The sequence below is a fragment of the Sylvia atricapilla genome, chromosome 6 (genome assembly GCF_009819655.1).
Source record: "Sylvia atricapilla isolate bSylAtr1 chromosome 6, bSylAtr1.pri, whole genome shotgun sequence".
Taxonomy (NCBI): Eukaryota; Metazoa; Chordata; class Aves; order Passeriformes; family Sylviidae; genus Sylvia; species Sylvia atricapilla.
This window is the reverse complement of record NC_089145.1, coordinates 44,128,664-44,151,843: the sequence shown is the minus strand read 5'-3', so window position 1 is coordinate 44,151,843 and position 23,180 is coordinate 44,128,664. Positions and strand designations below refer to the sequence as shown.

Sequence of the window (23,180 nt, the reverse complement as noted above, 5' to 3'; positions counted from 1 at the left end):
TCAGTGACAAACCAAGTGACTATGTTTTAATGTTGTTTAAACCTTCAATGCCCCTTTTCTTGTGCTCTTTTGCTTTGAGTTCCCTCCAAGGTTCCCAAATGCTCTGAGAGTGGAGGGATCCAGAGCTAGCAACCCCACGAAAATAAGTGCCCCCAGGTCTAAGTGAGGATGTGAATATATAAATATTTAACCAGGGGACACATTACTCCCTGTCCCTCACCCACGTCTGGCAATCATTACTGGGACCAAGCCACCCGTGACCTGCAGAAACAGGGCAGAAGAGGGTGAAATAGCACACAGCAGCTCTGGGGCTGCTTTTGAACCCCCCTACCCAGATAAGTGGGGCTTCAGCCCATCAGGACAGGACCTCATCCTGAAATTCTCCTTCCCCTCATTGCCTCAGGCCATCTCAAGGCAGCAGCTCACCCCATTGGAGAACCTCTGGTTCGAGGCCTCATCTCCACTTGTAGCATAATAATTAACCTGGAATTTTTGCCCCACCTCCTCTTTTAAATCCTCAGATAATAGTGAAAGTGAAACAGTGTCAAGCCTTTTCCAGAGATCAAACAGGCGAAGGTGCTGAAGCTCCTGTGCAGGTGCAGACAGGCTTCCCACTTTGAACAGCCCTTTTCAGAGGGCAAAGGAGAATGGAGAGCAGCACCATTCCCAGTGGGAGCCCCTTGGCCAGCGCATGTGTGAGGGACAGTGCCCCAGTCAGCTGAGGAGGGTGAGCTGGCCTGGAACTCTGTCCTGTAGAGCTGCTCACCTGCCACTGCTTCTGCACTGGATTTCCTGTGGCACGGAGCTGCTCTCGGTTTCTGTGGATCACACCTATGCTATACCAGCTTGCTGCAGAGGGGATCACTTCAGTCACTACTAGGGTATGTATTCCTTTCCTTTCTCATGGGCTCACACCTTTTATTCCTTTTCTCCTGGCTCTCTCCACCATGTAGGTCATCCCATTGCTGCTGCTCTGCTCTGTCTGCAGAATCCCCCAGGCTGAATCTGAGCTGAGATCTCAGCCTCCTTTCACTGAAATTCCTGGGCAGTGGGGTGCCCTCCTCTCTCCCTCACCCTCTGTTTGGGCTGTGATGGGTGGGCTCCTGAGCAAGGCAGTAAATGATTAAATACTCCCTCCTGTGAGAGTGTGTGAGGCAGGGTCTGAGCCCCACAGCTCAGCAAACCCATGGGAAGATTCTGTCCTTGCAGTTCACAGCATGTGAAACAACCATGCACAAGGAAACAAAATTCTGACCGAGGAAGGATGAGATCTATTTCCAGAGTTCCAACATGTCTATTGACTGCAATAATTTCTCAGTCTCTGGCTTCTGTGGGCTGAACAGACCCAAGACAGGCAGTTCCTTTGTCACCTCAAGCAATAGCTGTTTCTAATAATTTGAACTGTTCACTCAGCTGCCTTAAGCCTGATCTGGAGAAATGTGGCATTTTCCATCCTCAGGGCACTGCAATGTACACTGGCTCTGTGAATGGGCTGTATCAGCTGGTGATACAGCCCATACCTTTGCAAGGGAGGGAAGGCAAAACCTCTCTGCTCCCTCTTCCCAAACACGTGGGCCAGGCCTCAGGATGGGCTGGGGGGAGTTTGTCTGCAGCAGGGCAGGAACTGAGCAAGTGCAGAGGCTGTGACTGCTGATAGGAACACTTCTGCTGAAAAATGGAATCTCCTGCAGCATCCCCTGCAGCTTGTGCAGAGGTTTGTTTGACCATGGAGATACCCATCCTTGGCATGTTGGGATGCAGTGCTCCGCAGGATGAGTGATGTGAACCCTTCCTGCCTTGTACTGCCTGCTGTGCTGTAACCATGACAATTCAGAGTGCAGAGATAGCTGTGGCTTTGGTGGAAGGGGCTAGAGCAGAGCTCAGCCACCTGCTGGGAACCACTCACCCCTGGGCCACCTCCAGCAGCACCAGCTCAGGGTTTGAGCAGAGCAGAAGTAGCAACAGAACCCAAAGTTGCCATATTCACATCAGAAAGTGGAAACAACCCAGTGAGATTCAGGAAGATTATTATTCCTGCATGGCTGGAAATCCGCCTAGAAGAATGGAATGTAAAACCATACCTCGTAACCCACTGAAACAGTATGTTTACACAAATTTCAACATCTCTGACATCTCATGATTCCCTGGTGCTGGAGAAATAGTTGCCACTTGCCTGGTTTATGCAGTTAAATGAAGTTTCCAGAGCACCAAGTGCAGGCCAGCATCTGCTGTCAGTGGGGAGAGAGATTGTTTCAGCAGCTACAGGCTACAACATCTTGTTCTGTCCTTATATTTAGGGACAGGAAAGGAATGGGCAAGATTTTCAGTCCAGGAATGACTTTGAAGACACAGTAATACTCTATTAAGGACATCTCTAATTCTGCTGTTTTATGCATTTCAGTGATTGCCATCAACCTGTTTGGTAAACCTCCTGTTGCAAGATAAGATAAATAGAAATATGGAGATAGACACAAGGAGTGTGACCTCAGAACCAGCCTCTCCAATGAACAGCTCAGGGGAGGAAAAGATGGAGGTTGCTTCTGAACTGAGAAGCTCAGATGCACAGAGCAGGGACAATGGGTTCTTTGAAAGAGGTATTAAAACAATGCTCAGCATCCGGAAATCAAAACGAAGTCTGAAAAAAGAGAGAGGGAAGGAAGATACTGGCACTTGGAATGCAAAAATACTTCTGAGAACACTCAGGAGCTATGAGGAGAACAAACCCATGACCTGTAATGGCATGGAGAAGGTTGGTGAACTATGTGAGCCCATTGAAGCAAAACCTCTTTCAGGTAAGACATAAAATCACCAGTGCCATTTTCTTGCAGGATAAATGTAACATTAATTTACATTAAGTGTGCAAGGCTTGGGCCCAACAGAGTTGCTAAAGAACTGGGCATCCCTTCACAGGGGAGAGGTAACTGCACTTGTTGCATGGGCTCATTGGATGTTACCTGCCCAGCCTGGGCAAGGCTCTGTCACTGAACATGCTGCTCTGTGGCCTCCTCTGCTTTAGTTTAGCCATATCAACAGCCTACCTGTCAGCCTGTCAGTGTGATATTGCCCATCACACCTATCAGTCACCAAGCTGCTGAGCACAGTTTGGGAACTGCTGGTCTGACAACACCTACAAGTGCAGTGTGCTATTGCCTGCGTTGCCATCCTGGACAATTTCTGCTCTCCAGCTCTCAGACTGATGGTCCTCCAGCTGTGCTCTCTGTAGGGTGCTGCAAGACCTAGAGGAGAAAAAGGATGGTTTGGCTATGATCTCATTTGGAAGCTCGACTTTGGTTCCTAATCTTAGAGATTGTCTTGCAAAGAGGCTTCCACAGATATTTTGCTCTCTTGCATTGACTTTCTGCCTGTCCTCACAACACCAGTGTTGCAAGTATTTCCTTTTTGTCTTCCTCAAGCTGGTTTCTCTCATGTGTTTTGTCAGCATTTTATAGATAGGTCTCAGAAAAATTATAACAATTTGCTTTGGCATAGCTCTCATCTTTCCCCAGGTATGAGCAGACTGCAATGACTTTGATCATGGTTTGAGCATTGCTGTCCTCCACCTTCTCAAGGCAGAGGTGCTACAATGCATTCACCTGGAGATAGACTGAGGTGAAGGAAAATGACTTGGCCTTTCCTCAGTCTAAATTTCTAGAAATAAATTCTTGGTGCACTGCATAGGGTGCCACAGGGGTCAGATGCATGGGCTGACACTGCCTGATACTGCCTGTAATGTGCTGGGAAGCGATTTACTGTTTTACATTGTACAATGTGGGCTTGGTAAGCTGGATCTGAGCCCATCTCAGATAAACTTTCATCATAAACTTTGCTAGTCTGACCTCCAAGGGTCATAGATGAGGAGTGGCTGAAAATGCTATCACAAGCTTTCTGATCTCCTGAAATAAACGAGAAATTGCAGGAATAAGGTCCATTCTCTGCCCAATAGCTTGTGTTTGGCCTGGACTAGAGCAGCACTGTTGGAAACACATCCCATCCTGGGATAATATGGCAAGTGATGGAGATTCCACCATGTGCATCATTAAGCCGTATAATAGTTAATTGCTTTTCAATTGTCTTCCTTCAACCACCAGCTGGCTGATCTTGTATTGCTGAATTAAAGATCCATTTAGCACCCAACATCACCTCCCTGAATAATTATCCTAGATGGTGATTAAATGGTGTTTTCTCACTTTGATAAACAGAACAGAATGTATTCCTCTAGTTTCTCAATGCAAGCATTTGTGTAAACACAGGTTTTATATTAATTTATCTAGAAGAAGCTAAGTTAATTGGTAGAATTTCCCTCCTTTCTGAGTGCAGAAGCAACTGCAGCACCATTTAGGCACTCAAAGATCTATGTGCTCCCTGATGCATCAACAGTTTGGTTATTTGGCATATTTTTGTTTTCATACAGATACCCTTATGCTACAGAGATTACTTGGTACATATGTTATAAAACCTGTGTGCAGAGAAGCCTAAAGGCAGAAATTATGTGCTATGAACCAGTCCTTCTTTGAGCGCTCTCCAATTTTTCAATACCATTTTGTATGTGTGTGTCCCAGAAGCAGTGGCCACCACACATGCCTAAAGGATACCCTTTCCCTTCTCTTTCATATTTTTCTGATGCCCAGTGTCAGAATGGGATCTCCTGTTCAGAGCATCTGTTACAACACCAGAGACAATGAGAGGTTCCTGGGGTCTCTCAAAAGCTAACAGAGCTCTTGGATCTCCTCAACGCATGGCAAATACTTCTTATCTCATGGCAAATAGGCAGTGGTTCTTGCACAAGCAAGACTTTGCAAAACAAATGGGAAACTCAGTAGACCTCAGACACTTTGGGGGTAGCAGTATTGAGTGACTTCCCCCCAGCCAACACCAGCCAGTTCTGACAGTGGGTGCCAAAAACAAAGAAGGTGGAGAAAACCCACGTGAGACCCGAGTACCAGGAGCACCACAAATCCACAGGTTTAAATGCTCCTCCAATGCCCACATCTCACAAGACCACTGAGGGACAGCAGTGCTCAGCATTTGAGAAAAAAGCATCACCATTGCGATGCAGTGCCTGTCAGGTGGCACCTGACTGTGGGCAGTCCCTCTGCTAAGCCTCATCAGCCATTGCTTGAGGCCTTCCTGCAGGGCTATCAGCAGGTTTTTTGATATTTCCCATTTCTGTAACCAGCTGTTTAGGGATGTGGCTCAATTTGCAGTGATTGCTTTCCCACTGTTTTCCTCTCCTGTGTCAAACAGGAGCTGGAGAGATCAGGGAGGCCCAGGGACAGTCTCAGAGGCACTGCTGGGACCTGACTACTCTGAACAGCCCTCAGCCTGTTGGGCATCTTGTCCTGTTACCAACCTGTCAATAGCCTAATGCCTGCTTTGTCCCAACCCCTTCCCCCTGTTTCTGCAGTAATGGAAATCAATGAACTTATTCAGAAAAGACAACTTTTGGAAGCATTTGCAAGTATCAAGTTAATGGAAGATGAGACTATCTCTGAACGGGATTCTGAGAAATACAGTGATAACCCCCAGGAGTTTGTACGGAAATCCAAGGATGTGGATTTGCTTTATAACTCCATGACAAAAGCAATCCACTCCATAGTGGAGGAAACACTGGAGGATCCCACTTTACAGCATACCATGCTGACCTCTATGGTGACTTTAATTGCCCATGAAGAAGAAGCTCATCCCAACACTGACAGTGCTGCTCATCCTGGGTCAGATTTGCTTGGCAGGCCCCGAAAGTGGAAGGAGCAATGGAGGGAAGCTATCAATGAGAGTGCAAGAAAAAGAGTCCTGAAGGCACCCATGCCATCAAGGGAAGAAGCAACTTCTTGGCTTGATCTCCATTTACATTTCCTCCAGGAAAACCTGAGGAAAGATTTACTGAAAATCAAGTCATCAGTAAAAAAATGCTATCCAGAGGAGTACCAGGTGTGTGACACATATGTGGAAGCTTTTCACAATGCCATTGCCACACATTTGCAAGAACTCTCCCAGAGAGAACTGGACTTCCCCGAGCTCTACACCTTGCTTGACTGGGTGGCCAACACCTACCACAGGTGAGCTGCTGTGTTTGCCACAGTGCCTCTGCCTCTTCCAGGGAGCCATGGGGCTGTGGGGTACTCCAAAAGCACCAAGCCATTCTGATAGACCTGCTCCTTTCCGCATATATTTTGCAATATCCAACAGCTGTTCAGTGACTTTTCCAGGCACAGGCAGAGGCCTGTGGTGGAGGTCTTCCTCCTGTTTAATTAAAATTGTGATGCATTTGGAAATGGGCCTTGTTAACCCCCATGCATGGGGTCAGAGCCCTCTTAAAGAGGAGTCAAGGCACCATTGAGGGTAATAAGAGACATGAAAACAAAAGCTCTGTCTCAGATGCGTCTGCTGGTTGAATGGGAGGGGTTTAAGACATAGCTCCTTGCAGTTCAGGAATCTGGAAAATAAACATGTGAAAACAGTTATGTCAAAGCAAAATTGTGTCTGTCCTGGGTAGCTGGCCTCCAGGTATGGAACCAGATGTTCAAGGAAGGGACAAACACAAACCCATTGTCAGCCTTCAAATAAAACAAAGAAGGAGTGAAGGCAGGAGTACCAGCACTGAGCCAAAGAGTGCGTTAAAATGGTCAGAAAAGGGGCAGTGACAGATCAGGGCAAGCAGCAGCACACTGTTGCCCAGACACCCCTAGTCTGAGGCAGTTCTTCAGTAAGAAACATTTGCAAGTGGTCTTTGTTTTGAACAGCGCTCAACAGGTTTCTTCTGTGAACTTATCCAGTTGCTCTTAAAACCCCACCTAAAGTGTGGTGGCCATAATGATGTAGGTAACCTCCTCAGCATCACAAACGCCTGTAGATTTCATCTGAAGGGAAATTCCTGCATGGCCCCACCCCAGCATTGCAGGAGAGCAGGGAAAGAAGTGAGTTTCAGCAGCCAGGTTCTGTACCAAAGAAAAGTGCCCCCACCATATTTGTCTAAATTGCTGTGAAAGGGTTTATTGAGAGTTTGCAGTTGTTTTCAGCACTGCTTGCAATCACCTGGCTGTTCTGGGCTGTTTCCATTTGATTTTCCCATTCAAAAAAACTTCATTGTCTCTTGGAAAAAATAATCAAAAAGGGAGAGATTGACTGATCCAATTGTAACATTATTGATGTTACAATTCAAACAAATGAGGAGGAAAAAAAGGTGGGAATAAGCCCCTTGAGTATACATTTGAGACTGTCCTTTCAGTTATGGTGGAGAGTCCATATTTAAATCTGTGTTGTTCTTTCAAATGAGCAGGCTCTGGCAGCAGCTGGATTGTGCAATGCTCCTTATGTAGAGATGTCCCTTTCTGGGAAATCTGAATCATGACCACGGAAGCATTGACTCCAGGACACTATCAGCAGGCTGAACTTATTTTCTGCTGAGCAGTCACTATGCAGCAGCCTGACCTTCTACATTACAGTCTTCACTTGTATCTGAACCTCACTGTGGGCACAGTGCTGGTGTGGCAATGGGAACCCATTTTGGTGGCTGAGCAAATGTGCAGGCTGTGTGTAGGACATTGCAACTGTGTTCCCAGATTAACAAGATGACAGCTCAAAACTTAGGATTCACTTTCATCAAATGCACGAATATTTTCTTCTTTCTCTTTTCCACCTTCACTGCCCTGCACGACGCGGTGCCTCCACAGTCTGTGGCAGGCTGCAGGAGTAGCACATTTATCTGTACAGGATAATGACATTTTTCCAGCCCAGAGAGAGGAACACAGGCACTCCCTCCCTTCCCCTGTTTCTGTGCTAATCAGCTGGCCTGATTACATGTCAGTCCAGTGGAAAGCGAGCAGCAAAGTCATGTGTCAGCTGAGCCCTCTTTGGAGGCAGGCTCTGAAGCTGCACATCCACCCACCATTTCCATCTGCAGGGGAACATGGCTCGTGTCCCAGGCGTGGGAGTGCCTTCCAGGTCCTGCTCTGCCACCTCCCCTGGATCAGGACAATGCACAGGGACAAATCACAGGCTGACATGAGCTGTGATGTGACATGGCAGAGGAGGCAGGGAGATGGGCTAGCTCCAAAGCAACGCCCTACTACAGGAATTACCCTGAAAGGCATTTTGCAAGCTTCTAGTAAAATGAATCAGCTTCATGTTGTTTATTTTAAAGAGTAAATTCTCACAGCACTTTTCATGTCCAAACAACTCACAAGTCTCATGATTTCTGAAGTGGGCTGGAACTTTAGATCATTTTGGGGTTGAATAATAAGGATTTTGAATAGAAAGGAAAAATTTTCTCGTTAAACCTTGAAAACAAGCAGCACAATTTAAGCTTTAAGTATATTTCTCCTGGCTTAATAATTATGTAGCTCATGCTGCATGAATATTCCATCAGTTTATTCACACTCTGAGGCATTATAATTTGTTCATTTGATTCTTTCCAGTGAAGACTTTCTGGGTCATCCTGAGCTCAAACCAGAGGTTAAGACAGAAAACCTGTCCTTGCTGTTAACACCAGCAGATTGGGATAAACTGAAAAATGACTACATTGCTTCTGCAAAGGTGAGAGTTTTGATCAAGTCCCCACGTGTACCCCCGGGAAGGTAGAGGAGCCCCAGCCTCCCAGACAAAGGTCTTGGATGACTGCAGTGTGGTTTCCAGCCCCATCAGGTGCTGAGTCCTACTGGCCCCACACAGAGTGGCCTGTACCCTAAAGCAAAAAATTCCTGAATACCCCAAACAGAGCCAACAGGACTGTACCAGACCCAGTCAGTATGGCAGACACTTACTGAAAGGTCACAGCTGAGCTTCAGCAGATTGTACACACTGCAAAGTTAGGGGCAAAGGCATTTTAACAGCTACTGTTACTTTGTGGGATCTCCAGAACATGCGATATTTGCTATTGGCAGACTTTGGGCATCCCCACCAGAGGACACGCTCATGGTCCATGTCCTCTAATGAAGCCACTTCCCAGTTGTCTGTCTGCAGTCCTTGTCTGGCATGCTGTGTAAGACTTTCCTGGCTCTTTGTTGGGCTCAGACATTTTCTTGCAAATAATTTCTGAATCAGGACACAGCTCAAGGTGAGCTCAAGGTACCCAGCTGAATGAAATCAGTATTGCCTCACCGTGCTGGTGAAAGATTACTTTGTTTCACCAGCAACAAGATTGATTTGTCAGCCAGGGCTGCTGCTTACCTGACTGGCTGTACCCTGGAAAGGACTGGTTTGATCTTTAATCCTGACCCGGTGCATTCCATGTGCTGGGACTTTGCAATCAAACAAACAGCTGACCCAATGTTTCCCAGCCAGGAAAATGACTCTCTTTTGATTTAGGAGTTGCACACAGAGCAACCTCACACGCATACACCTTGCACACACATAGCACACCTCCTGGTTTCTCCTGAGGTCTGTGACTCTGCTCATGTTTTCATGTGTGAGTGGTGGCCACATGCATGTGCTGATGGAGCAAAAGCTGTACTCATGTTTGCTTCATTATCCTAAGCTGCATGTTTCCTTCCTATGTTTAATATTTAGGGGAAAATCAAAAGTTATTTTGGAAACATCCTGAGACTAGAGTCCAAGGAGAAGTGGGAGAAGGAAGTTAATTCAGATGAGAAGGAAAACCTCTACCACGCCTCACTTTCGTTTGATATTCAAACGGTATTTAATTAGCTGGGTGAAAGGGGTGGGGGTGGGGGCTCTCTGTGGCTCCAGGGAAACGGGATCGTTTCCTTCTGGGGTGGAGGTACCACCTTCTGCGATAATTTATGTAAGTCACACACTGGCAGAATACATTAGAGCAGAAAATGCCGTTTATTACAACTTTTAGCTCTCCCGCTTGCCTTCTAGCTGCAAATTAAACCTGCTGTCAATTGTGTCAGCAACATAATAGGCAACTGATTTTAAAGTCTCTAAACCTCTTTGATTAGGAAGAAGAAAGAGAATTGGAAAAAAGGTGGAAAGAAAAGGTTTATTTGAAAAACCTTTGGCTTAAAGAGCAACTTTGTCCCAGGGCTGTGGAAGCTGGGGAAAGGCTGTAGGCAGTGACAGCCACTCCAATTTAAACAGTACATAAAACAAAAGCCCCTACTAGCTTTAGGGACTACAGGGTAATAAAGGCAGGATTAATTCTCATCACTCAATTGGTTGAGTCACTTCAATTAAATAAGACTAACAGAAAAAGAGAGGGAGAGAGAAAGAAAGAAAGAAAGAAAGAAAGAAAGAAAGAAAATAAAAGTTTTGCCTGCTGATGTAACTCTTTTTCCATAGAGGAATATTACACATTATGTGATCACAGAGAAGGCGGGTCTGAATTGATTTAGCAGATGGATAGGATGCCGTGGGAAGTACCAGAGTAGGACTGCAACACACCTCAGTCCTGAAGTGTAGCTGGGGTTGTGGGGATGGGGATCTGGGAGGAGTTCTAGCACAAACAAGAGTTCAGGGTGATGCCTGACCCTCTGTGCTGCCCTGGTATCACTCCTGAGAAGTGGGCTTGTGTGGGCCCTCAGGGATGGGGCTTAGAGTCACTCTTATCATGAGGCCATACACGGGGACAGTTCAGCTCCCCTTGGGCTTTGGGTTGGGGTTGATCCCTCCAGCAATTCCCCCAAAAGAGGAGGATGACACCAGGATACCTTGGAGCTCCAGCCAACACTGCCTCTAACTTGCACTCAGAAAACAGAAGGGCATGAGGCCATTAGGGGTGAATTATTACACCACAAATCATTTGGTGCTTCTTGGCCCATTCTGCATTATAATTTTTTAAACTCACAGAGATTAATGCAAACTTCCAGGCAACAAGTTAGCTGTTTTGCTAGGTGAGCCATTCCTACTGTCCAAAGTTGCATAAGATCCTTGTGAAGGATGTTTCACCAGTGCTTGTCCCACTCACTGGAGTTTCTTCATTCCCTTTTCTAGATCTTCGCGCAGCATGTGAAGTTTTCTAGAGATATCAGCAGAAGCTTGGAAACAAAAATGCTTGAGTTGTGCATGGCAGAGCTGCTGGAATTCATACCAAGGTCATCACTGCTCTGGGCAGCACTTTCTTTCTAAATGTGTACCACACTGGTAAAAAAACAGGAAAAAAGTCCAGGCCACTGGACCAGACACTGGCACTGAGCAGGCACAAGGCTGGTCCTGGGAGAATTAGAGATCACAATGAGCCCAGTAATAAGCAAGCTGCAAAACAACTTGGAGGGAGTTATAAACAGACCCAGATGGAACTCTGTGAGTCCAAAAATCTAATGTCAGAGTTCTGGGAAGTAGCTGCTATCTGGAAAGGGATGGGACTACTGCAGTCCAATCCACTCAGGACTTTTGTGACATTGGATGCTGGTCACTTGCAGCTTCAGTCATGAGCTGTGGTTATGAACTCCTCATACCAAAAGCCTATTTGCCCAAAATATCATCTAGGTATCCCGGTAGGAGTCCTGCTGAGTGGTTTTCTCTGGCATCCCATGGTTATGGGCATAAAAAATGGCTGACAAGACCCCCTCTGCTATACCTTGGTAAAACACACAGCTAGGCTGCCTCCTGAGTCCATTAAAATTTACCCAGTGTCCAAAGGAAATTGCTGAAATAATGTTTTTCCATTTTTTCTTTGTTCTTATTTTCCTTTTTTTTTTTTTTTTTTTTTTTAAAAAACAACAACTGTGTAACATGCAAGTTGGAGCAGCCAGGGCTCTCAGATTAAGGGAACAGTGAAACTTAGGCTTTTACTTAAACAAACCTGAGATTCAAATGGCTGGGGCCAGCTCAAGCACGTTTCTTTACCCTGACAAAGAATGGGACCACCAGAAAAAGCCTGCCTGAGCACAGAGCCTCCTCTATTCAGCATGGACCTGGCTGTGAAACAGATGTCAACCCCATTAAATTGGTGCTACACAACAAACAACTACCTAACAACCATGCTGAGGTTTTGGGCTGGAGGGAAAGAAGGTGTGCTGCCCTATTCCTATGCATCTTCTGTTATAAAATCAGCCCTGTGTGCTTAAAAGGCACATAATATTGCCCCAAAAGCCAGAGAAATGAAAGCTCAGACTTATAAGCCTGTGTGCCATACCTGCAATTAAACCCTCAGCATAAGGCAAAGTCGGAAATTTGGCCTCCCAACATCTCTGGCATCTCTCCAGAAGTGCTGCGTACCTGCTCAGGCAAGCACATCCTTAACCCATAATTATCTGCCATCTATTCCCCTCCATTGCACACACATGTTATGGCAGCTGGAAAGAACTTGTCTGCATACAGAGAGGACAGGCTGGGCCAGCCACGGGTGTTTCCTGACACCAGCATGTACACAGAAGATGAGGCATCCTCAGTGCCCCTACTGTTAGTGATACCTGGATGTATTTTCCTACAGGTTTGAGCAGGAGTTCATGGAGTGGAGCACTGCCCAGGACAGCCCCATCTTTGTGCCCTATCTTGTTGCCTACATCAACAGCTTCCATGACCTGGTGTAAGTCTGCTCCCTCCAAGTTGAATTGCTGTGTTTCTGGGGTCTGGGAGGGTGGCAGGATCTGGAAAGCAAAGACCAAGCTCTCCTTGAGGTGCCCTAGTGGGTTCTCAGCCTCCAGCCCTTCTAATATGATGAGAGAATTTCCCTCAAGGGATGCAAATAAAAGCCACAAGGGTGAAGAGACAGAAATATGGATGGATGCAGTAGTTGCATGAGTTTTGAACTCATTTTCAGAGCATCTTTTTCATCCTCAGGGAAGTTTATTTTTCATTTTTTTTAGTTCTGGAGGTTAGCAGAATAAACTCAGAAACATGGCCTCAAGGCTGCCTTTGGCACTGGGCTGGAGGAAACTCTACAAAAGCACTCAACCCAAAAATAAATGCCTGCCATTGCTGCTGGCATCTGGAACTTCCAGGGCTTTGCATGAATTAGTTACTTCAAGCCACGTGTTGGAAATTGTCTCTGATGAACAGGTATCATCAGGCTGACTACCAAAGATCTATCGCTCACCCCATAAGAAGGATGGTGCCAGTGAGTGCATGTCTCAGGGTCTGGTCCATCAGCCCCGTGCTGAGGCCCAGGGGCTCATCAGCATCTGAGGACATCCTTGCCATGCAGATGTGGTGCTTTTGTTTGTCAACCCGGCAAAACACCACAGGACTAGAGCGTGGGCTCCGGCCATCAGAGAGATTGGGTTGTGATTTCCAGCCCCTGCTGCTGCTCCGCTCCGGCAGGGATGCACATACCAAGTATTTTTCAGGGGATGGAGAGGATTTCGTGCTCGGTGTCTCACAGGAGCGGGCGGCTCCAGCCGCAGCGAGCACTACCGCCAGCAAGTCTCTAGATGGCACGGTCTCTCCAGCAATGCTCGCCTCGCCGAGGAAATGGCTTTCCCTGCCTCCTGCTGCTCCTGCGGGACATTGCTGCCCCTTCCCTGCTGGGCAATGAGAGGGGGTGAAGGGATTGGCCAGCCACAGGCAGGGAGCTGGCAGTGTTTGGGTGATGGATTTACTCCGGAGCCAAGTCAAACACTCATCAGCCTGGGGTGATGAGTTGTGGGGCAGAGATAGGTGTCCTAACAGCACGATTTTTGGGATGCTGGACTCAGACTTCAGGTGTTCAACCACAGTTACAGTCCGTAGTTCCAGCCTGGGACGACAGGGAGGGTGTTGGGTGCTTTATAACCCTGCCGGAGCAGCCTCAGATGTATAAGTCCGAGCAGTGACAGGAACCTGCTGGTCTCTGTGTTTACAACAGTGGATGTGGCACATCCCGAGATGCAGAGATGCTCAGGCATCACTGGTGATACCTTTTTTTTTTTTTTTTTTTTTTTTTTTTTTTTGTGGTGGTGGTGCTGCCTCATTTCCCCCTTCATCAACACTGAGCATGTTACAGTGGGACAGGGAGGGAAAGTGAGAAGAAAGCCAGGAGATCACCATGCCCCTAAAGTACACACACACACACTGGGAATTTCATTAACCTCTTAGAAGTTTTCTTTCTCATAAGGTAAAATAGTGGAGAAATATGCACTCTCCTTAGGAAATTCCATAGGTTTCCAGCACCATAGTTACCATCTCAGCTGCTGCTCATAGACGTTGTGTGGAGTGAATCAGACAGGCTCTGGGGGACACAGGGTCAGCAGCTTTCCCTTCTCTGGCTTAATTATTTGCTTTTGCCCCAGAGCTCTCCGTTCCCTCCCAGGTACCTGGAAATCATTTAGCAGAGGTGTTGCTTGAGTAAGCAACCAGCCTACGCAACTGCTCTGCATGGCTGCACTGTCCCACCTGATGAGGAAATCTGAGGGGGTTTTTAACTAGAGTTACTCATCTATGATTAATTTTCAGTTTACAGGATTGTGCAAAAAGAGTCATTACTTCCACTCAGTAAGTGTTTCCAAGAGGAAGTAATAGAAACACAAGTTTATTTAAAAATAATATCCAACATGCCAATCCAGATAACACGCTTAGGGGTGTGTAATAGTTAACAGTCTAACATTATCTCATTGGTGATCTCTGTCTCTCTGTAGGTCAGGGTTAGAAAAAGCATTTCAAGTCAATACTGAGCAACTGCAGAAGATTTTGGCAGCTCTGACAAGGAACTTCACAAATATATTTTTAACAAAACTAAGAACAAAAGCACAGGTAAGAGGATCTTTGCCATATTATTTCCTCAATATAAGTGTTTTGTGCAGCAGCTGAGGGTCATTGCCCTTCCCTTGTCTCACCAACTAAACGTCACTTTCATTTTGCAGCACATGACATTATGGTCCCTCCAAAATGCATTTACTACTTGTGGAAATCCCCCATAAAAAGCAACACTTTCAGCATCCTGGGAATTTTTTGCTATGAGCAATGATACATTTTCCAAGCTGTTAATAACAATCAAAAGAAAAGGATATTTAGCAGCTTCCAGTCTCTCAGGCAAAGCATTGGAGAAAATCTTATCCAAAGTGAAGCACAGCTGAATACCACAATGGGACACTTTTCTTTCTATCAAATCATTTCGATTTTTCAGGACTTTGACTTATTGATAGACCTACCATCACAGTCTGCCAAAAACCTCCTCAGATAGGACACAATTCATTCTGGTAGCGGAGGTTTTTCCAGGCTGTTCCCATGGTGATAAAAGACCGATTGTTCCAGAATGAGGATGCTAAAATTCTTGTATCAACTGAAAAAACTCTGATAAAATTTGACTTGTGTTAAGAGGCCTAAAGGCAATGTGCTGCAATTGAGTTTGTGTTTCAGCTGCTGTAGATGAGCCTTTCTGCTCTCATCCAGTTGGGGCCTACTAGCTCCAGCTGGTATTATAGAAGAGATGAGGAAAATCAAGCCTTTGGTCCCATCCCTTTTCACTTTATCCTAATTCACTTTCTAAATCCCCAAACATAACTTCCAGAAACTAAGACAGTCATGGAACTTCTCCAGCCTAAGCCAAGTCCTCCCAATCAAGGGGGCTTTCCAGTGACTGCTGATCTTGTCTTGGAGCCTAAGCAGCAGGCGAAGAAGGCTCTGAGCCAAGGCATTGAGCAAGAGAGCTGAAATGTCGTGAGAACTGAGAGAGGCCGAGGCAAAGCATTTCTAAACAGCTCTCCAGCAGGCCAGGAGCACAGCAAGGGGTGAGATAATTGGGAAGGAGATTGCCAGGAGTCTAAAGACAGAGATCATGAGAGCTAGGAAGAGAAAAGGGGACATGCCAGAGGAAGGATATTTTGCATTTGGCAAACTCTCTTCCAGGTGCCAGAAGTCTTTAGCATATATTGCTGTTTCTATATGAAAGTACATTAGCTCTAGGGACCCAGCAAAGGAAAATAACCTGTTCCGGACACTTGGTCAGAGTACCTTGTACCCAGGACAGATGGGAAATAGTGTCATCACTCCCATCACTAACCTTGAGGCATAAATCTGGAGATGATCCCAGCTGCCATTTCCCCACTACCATATCAGAGAAAGGAGCAGAAGGAATATCCCAGCAAGGCTTCATACAAGCCTGCAGGAAGGGCTTTATTTCCTTATGGAGAAGGCTGTAGAAGTGATGGATTACTGTGCTAATTTCTAACAGATTCACTACCAAGTGACTTCTCATTTCCATGGCTGGTGCAAACCCATGTAACAGTGGCAAACATGGTTGCCCACCACAGCCTGTTCTAGTCATGCCTGAGTTGCTTGTGATTATCATCTCTTTCTTCCCCAGTATATTAGAGAAACAAATTTATTTACCTAAAGAAATAGAGTTGGTGGATCAGAAGGTGGCATATAGCAAGGAAATGAGCTATCCCAAATAAACCTTTAATGCCAAAACATCTCCTGCTCAGGATGTGATGCTTCTCCTCTCTGCACTGGGAGGCCTACCCAGGAAGGGGACATATGGGTGTGAATTCCCTGGGGTGGAGAGAGAAACCCACCCTGCTCCTTGTGTGTCTTCATGCAGAGGGGGTGCTCTGTGCTTTCAGTTCAAGCCTGAGATCAGCTGTATAGCTGGGTGCCTTCAGCTAGGGCATCATCAGCTAGTCTGAATATACCTGTGCATCACTGAGTTGGTCTATTTTTCAGCCACTCCTTAAGAAAATCCTGACCAAGAAATGGATTTTGGCAACAGAAAGGCCAGACTTGCTGGCATCGGCAGTCTCGCAGTTCTCTGAGCACCTGCAGCACATGAGGGAGCCCCTGGGGCAGGTAGGCAGCTGGTCCCACACCTGGGCACGGGGAAGCTGAGGGGTCACACCATCATTTTCAGGCTGCAGTAACACCTGCAGACTCCTCTTCAACAATGGTTACTCTTTATAACTGTGGGGGCTGGAGATATGAGTGAGTGTGTGCTGATGGTGTGCTGCCTTCCTGTACCTCCTCTATGCCCTCAGGTGCTGCCAAAGACCTGAGGGCTTTCCCAGCCCTCCCTCACTGCCTTGACCTTGAATGGACAAAAGAACCTATGAGGTTTGCTTCTTTTTAACCAGGACCTTCTACATGAAGTTCATAAATACGTGGTGAAGGAATATGTCACACAGGTCATCAAACCCAGATGGAAAATGAACAGGGAGACACGTCAGCAAGTGAGCAGAAAGATGAGCCTGGAAGCTGCAACCATTCACAATGTACTCATTGATCAGGTATGTGAGTTGTCTCCTGGCATCCCCTGGCTGCCCCAGTCCCAGAGCTGCATATTCCCACTTGGCTTCACAGAGACCAGGCAAGTCTTTTATTTTATTTCTTGAGGGGGACAAGCCTCAAGAAATATAGAGGTGCTGAAAAGAGAGTGAGCAAGGTGGTTAATGCAGGTTCATGGTGTGGATTTCCAGCCTGGCAGCCTCTCTGCACTGGCAGCTTGTTCTTGTTCAGCCAGCAGCTCTCTGATGGCAGCACCTGGTGTTTTAACGTGTCCCCAGGGAGCTTTGCATAGGATGATTCATGTGGGGTAGGATCACACTAATCCTGTGCCACCTTCTTGCTGGGCCTCTTCTCTCATGCCATGGGATGCACTTTGTCACCAAAGGATCCTTGCCCTGGGTACAGTTCATGGAGTTAAGTTCCATGAGAAGTTCCATCTGGGTACATAGTTTGTGTACATCAGGGTGTGGGGAGAAAGCAGTGGCAGTCTGGGTGTTTTGTGACTGGACAACTGTCACAATCCACTCCTGAAGATGGGGTATCTGAGGCTCCTGTTAATAAATCCCTTGGGACAGGTTAGAGTGGCACAACACTGAGTGACCAGTGTGAGATAGATAGATAGATAGATTGATAGATGTGTGTGTGTATGACTGGTTTATTTTAAAACAATTTTATTACAATGGAAAGAAGGTATGTAGCCATTACCTATAGTAATATAAAAATACAAAAGTATAAAAATATCACTTAAGGAAATATGAGGAAAAGAAAGAAAGGATAAGAGCAGATAGCAGAAAGGAACACTATCACCACCTGAGGATCCAGCAACAAGATTTGATTGTTGCAGTTCAGGTGTCTGTTGGTCAAAACACTGGTTGCATTTGGTTGAGTTGTTAACCTTTAACATTTCCATCTCCCACAGCAACATCATTCTGGGATTTTCAGGAAAGTCAAAGTTGGATTAATTGGATCTTGTGGAAAGTCAGGCATCCAGGGCACTAAATCCCATCCCAGAGATGAGGCACATGAAACTATCAGGCAGCAGGAGGTGAAGCCTCTGGCATCTGCTTCTATGCTGGACCACAGCATCAATGCCCTGCTCAGCGTCTGGCTTGCTTGAGTGCTCGTGGGCATGGGGAAGTGCAGGATCAGGCCTGGGAGAGTTCCTGGGCTTGCCTTGCCATTGCCACCCAGCACCCTGCTGTCTGCCTCAGGCAGCCTGTCCTGCCTGCATCAGTCCTGGCTCACTCCAGTACATCCCACTGCTGTGCTCTCACCATGGGAAAAAGGCATTTAGCAGCTGCTGCTGTCCCTGATGTCCCCATGTCATTCTTTGTCCACAGGGCTCAGATGCCGACTGGCTCCTCCCAGCCATAGATCACATTGCCAATATCATTGGGGAGGAGAAAAAAGACAAAATCAAGGCATATGTCAAGGAGCTGTGCCAGGATTATCCAGATATCAGGTACGTGAAGCGGCAGGTGCCAGAACTGTTGGCTCCATCCCCAAAAGCACCCCCTGTGCCTGGGCCAAACTCTTCAGCTTCTCTTTGTTTGTGGCCACATGTTAGAGATCAGGATGCCAACAACAGTGGCAATCTCAACTTATTTTTCTGTCTTTATGGATGCATACTTTTTCTTTTTTTCCCCTGTGTGCTGTATCTTACAATGCACACAAATTTAAAAGCCTTTTCATTTTGAAATGGAATGGAATAGAGGTATTTCAATCTATTTGGAAGAGACTTACAGTGATAATCCAGTCCAACTTCCTGATCACTTCAGGCCTGACCAAAAGTTAATGTAAATTATTAAGGGCATTGTCCAAATGCCTCTTGAGCACTGACAGGTTTGAGACATCAACTACCTCTCTAGGAAGCCTGCTCCAGCACCTCATTAAAAAAATGCTTCCTAATGTCAAGTCTGGAGCTCCCCTGACACAGCTTTGAACCATTCCCATGCATTCTATCACTGAATTCCATTTTATTGCTCTAAATGAACCTTATTTCATAATAAAGCTCCAGTTTGCTTTCCACTGCATCGCCATCACTGCAGGCTCCAGATTTGGAGGAAATAGTTTGTCTCCTGTTTCCAGGCTCAGACCTCAAAGTGTGGCAGTCATTTACATAGTTCAGCTGCAGTTTCTGAAATGGCCTCAACAAAACCATTAAATTTTGGAATAAACTACAAATTCTTTCTTTTGTACTTTCCATTTGCTGTTCCAAGGCTGCATCTGGAAAACTTAAAACTCCCAGAAAAGAAAAGAAAGTGACTAGCTCTGTGCATGGCTAAGCAGCTGCACATCAGAAGTTACCTCCTCTTCTAAAGCTCTTCTTTCAACCACTGAGAAAGAATATCAGTGATACAGATTGCTCAGATTTCATCAGAGTAATTTCAGAAAAAAACCCCAAAAGTTTCAGCACATTTATGCAATCAAAATAATCCATAAGATTTAACTAATTACTAGAATACTGAAGTGGACCCTCAAATATTGAGAAAAAAAAAATCACATTAAATATATTCACCTTTCCCCAAAACTGAGGCTCAAAATTTTTCTTAACTAGATTTAACTTGAGTGGTTCAGATATTTTTCAGGCTTATCTGTGTGGGGGAATTCAAGATATGGACATGTAAAGGAACAATTTTTTCTGAGTAATTTCCTAGGTGAACATACATATCTTAAAAAAAAAAAAAAAAAAAAAACCCAAACAAAACCAAACAAATAAGCAAACCCCAATAAGGGTTTAATTCCAGTGGCCAGACATGCAGTGCCTGTTCTGGGAAGGATGAGGTAGGTAAATGATGGCTAGTCATCAACGATGGCTATTTGAAAACCATTTTCCAGTCAGAAAAGCAATTACAGGGCTGTGATTTGTGGTACTTTTTCATCTTTAGCCGCAGACCCAAGCCAGGTTTCAAGGCTTGTCCTCTTGGTTTATTTAATTTCTGATTTTCCATTATTGAGTAACATTATTTTTAACAATGAAGTTTGGAAAACGAGGCGGAACCTGCTGGACCTGCATTGCTTCCTGTTCAGGTCCCTGTTAATTTTTCCCCTGAGCCCTCAAAGACGTCGTATACACTGAGATTACTGGAACAGGGTATGTTTCCAAGTTGGCTTTCCAGCTCTAATCTAATTAGTGCCTATCAGCTTCCTAAATATTAGCACTTCCATTACTCATCTCAAAATAATCATTACATAAAAGGTTTCCACAGCCTCTCTGGAAAACACGCAAAGGACATCACAGGTGTGGAGGGACAGGAGGAAATTCCCTGAAGTGCCAGCAGCAGGAGGCTGTCCCACCAGTGTGGTGTGGCAGGAGCTGCTGATCACTGATTTGGTACTTCCATAGGCTGTAGACTCCCATCCTGGTGGCTCCTCCGGTGTGGTGAGGGGTCAGTCCCTGGCACTTTGCTATAGCCTTGCTCTGTGTCTAGCACAGCTGTTGGTTGCTCACCTCTGGGCTGGTTTTGCTGGCCAGATCTGAGACAGGTCTTGTTTGGTTTCTGCAGGAAGGAGCACGTCCTGGCCATCCTGGCGCTCCGGGGGCTGGGGCGTGCCAGGAGAGCGGCAATTTTTCAGCAAGTGCGCCCTGCACAGGAGAGCTCTGATGGAGAGGAGGGCTGCAGACTCTTCGCTGAAATTGATGTTCCAGTAATCATCAGCTGCTTCTAACATGGGACCAAAGCCAGCATCCTGCCTCCTCCTACCCTGCCTCTACACACGATCCAAAATCTGCTAACCCACCTTGCTCCTCTGCAAACCCAAATTTTTGATTGCTGTGGAGAAAGAAGTACTTTCCTGAACTTGCTACCCCAAGTTCAGAACCCAAAGGCAACAGATGCACCAAGACACCAACCTCGTGTAAGAGCTCCTGTGCAGCAGCTCCAACCCTGGCATGGCGTCTATCACATGTTCCATGTGGATTCTGTTCCTAGGGGGCTGCTCCACTGTTTGGTAGAAGATTGAATGTATTTTCAAAGAACAGGAGAAAACCAAAAGCAGTTCACTCAGAGCTATATTAAGGCCTCAGCACTATATTAAGGCTTGGACTGTGCTCTGCATAATTACATAGCAGCAGAGCAAGAGCTTCCCTCATAATTACTGCCCGTGAGAAATCGAGGGGCAGAGCTTGGGCAGGGATGTGGTAGCACCCAGGTTTTATTTCCTCCCCCACAAATCAGCTGTCTGAGATGGCATGACACAAGGTCATGACGTTGTGATCTGAGGGCACAAACCACTACCTGCCTGGGGAGGAAAACACTGAGTAACCAAACCCCATGGCTGGGACACACACATGGAACACTCTCCCCTCCAGGGTGGCCCCTCTGGCATTTCAGCAAAGTTTCCTCAGTTGAGGGCTGCCTTACAAAACTCCTGTTGGATTGAAGATCTGTTCATGCCATCACATCTCCACATGTACAAACAGGTCTGGATCAGATATGCCATGTGGAAGGAGGCTCCAAGTTCTCCTTGACTTGGGGAAAGTGCCACCATGTCTCCAGTCCATTTTCTTGTGTGTTTAAATGCATTTTAACAAATCTGTTACAATCTGACTGGAGTATGAAACCAAATGGGAAGTGGACAGACAGTTCTACAGATGAGAGCCTAATCTGGTGTTAACCAGCATCATCCCAGTGATGGGCATGGATCACCACAGGATTAACTCAATGAAGGATCCAAAGCATTACATCCAGCATCTGCAGGGGAGACTGAAAGAGACATTCAGCCTGAAGCTGTACAAATCTGATTTTATTTAATTCAATTTATCCTTTAGGTTGCCCTCCACAGGATTTAATCTAAGACTTTACAGAGATGCATTTATGATCTATTAAAATGATAAATGTGGACATGGCATAGCCTTGAACACTATTTTTTTCTGGCAGCAGAGCTTACAGCATCAGCAGTGAGTCTCTTTTGTTTCCTTTGCTTCCGGCTGCACTATAAATTTCAGCCTGGGTGAGCAGCAGGTGCTGGTGACAGGCCAAGGGAAATGTTCTGATGGATAAAGAAGCACAGAGTGCACCTTTAATTCATAATCATCATACGAAACATTTTCTAAGGTAGACTTGTTACTTCCACAGTCAAAATAAGGTGTCTTTCTAAGGCTTTAAAATATCAGGTATAAATTGAGAGCTTAAAACAGGAAATCCTGGGCGGAATTTCTGCCCTGCATCATTCTTCAATACACCTCATGACAATTCCCACAAACCCTCAGCTTGGTGACTCCCTGTATTTGCTACGGAGAAGGAGAAGTAAAATATTGTCTAATTCTCCCATTAGGTGTGCAGAACACATGAACACTTCAGAGCTTCCCTCCCCACTCCTGGGGACATGGTGCAAGCAGGGAGCCCTGTGATTACACCCTCCATGGGTGTGTGAGCTATATTCCCCTCCCAGCAGCAGGGATGGGCATCACAGTGCTGATGCTGAGAGGCTTACATTTATTGTTAGAAGGATTGACTGGGTGGGAGAGATACAAAGAGGATTTCAACTTTTGCATGCTAGGTCTGAGACTTCTAAAACTGCACTCCTGCAGTCCAGGATTTGAGGCACTAAAGCCTTAGCGAGGGACTTTGTGCATCAGAAATTTCTTTCTACAGCATAATGCATCTCTCATCCAAGCACCTCATGCAAGGCAGCTGTGGCATTTTCCCAAGTGCATTATTTAAATGTATACTGGGGTTGCAATCTCAATATTTTACTGGTAGACCCTCCACAAAACAACTACCTTTTGTCGGGCTCCAGCTGCCTATCCCTGGGATTAAATAAGGTGCCTGGTTTCCATTTTCTAATAAAAGCAAGCTGCTCCACTGAAGTCATGGAGGAAAGCTGGGCACAATGGTCTGTCTTTTGTCACAGCCTCTCCTGGGACACTCAGATCCTGCAGCCTGGCATCCTGTGAGTGAGTGGCAGGCACACAGCCAGCTTCCTCTGGGAGCTGCTGCTCTGTGTCTCCTTGCTCTTGAGAAAACCAGTTTAAGGTTAACCCCATTATGGCAAGGCCATGGTTCAGCCCTGCCCCAACAGCTGTGCAAGTGGAGAGGGGGCTCCTCTGGGCAGGGGGATGCTTGGTCTGGGCTGCAGAGCAGACCCTGGAGCCAGCTGAGCAAGGAAAAAGAAGGGATGTGCTTTCCAAAATGAGCTGCTGC

General features: G+C 46.1%; 1 protein-coding gene across 1 annotated transcript; it reads left to right on the top strand.

The window, feature by feature from the left end:
- The first annotated feature begins 814 nt into the window (after nucleotides 1-814).
- On the top strand, nucleotides 815-21,883 carry EXOC3L4 (exocyst complex component 3 like 4). Its single transcript, XM_066321739.1, has 12 exons — nucleotides 815-881; nucleotides 2,402-2,792; nucleotides 5,405-6,056; nucleotides 8,415-8,532; nucleotides 9,505-9,630; nucleotides 10,891-10,991; nucleotides 12,332-12,427; nucleotides 14,454-14,568; nucleotides 16,480-16,602; nucleotides 16,884-17,036; nucleotides 18,375-18,496; nucleotides 20,541-21,883. Exons 2-12 carry the CDS (start codon nucleotides 2,459-2,461, stop codon nucleotides 20,701-20,703), a joined length of 2,103 nt encoding a protein of 700 aa, XP_066177836.1. The 5' UTR covers nucleotides 815-881; nucleotides 2,402-2,458; the 3' UTR covers nucleotides 20,704-21,883.
- The last annotated feature ends 1,297 nt before the right edge of the window (nucleotides 21,884-23,180 follow it).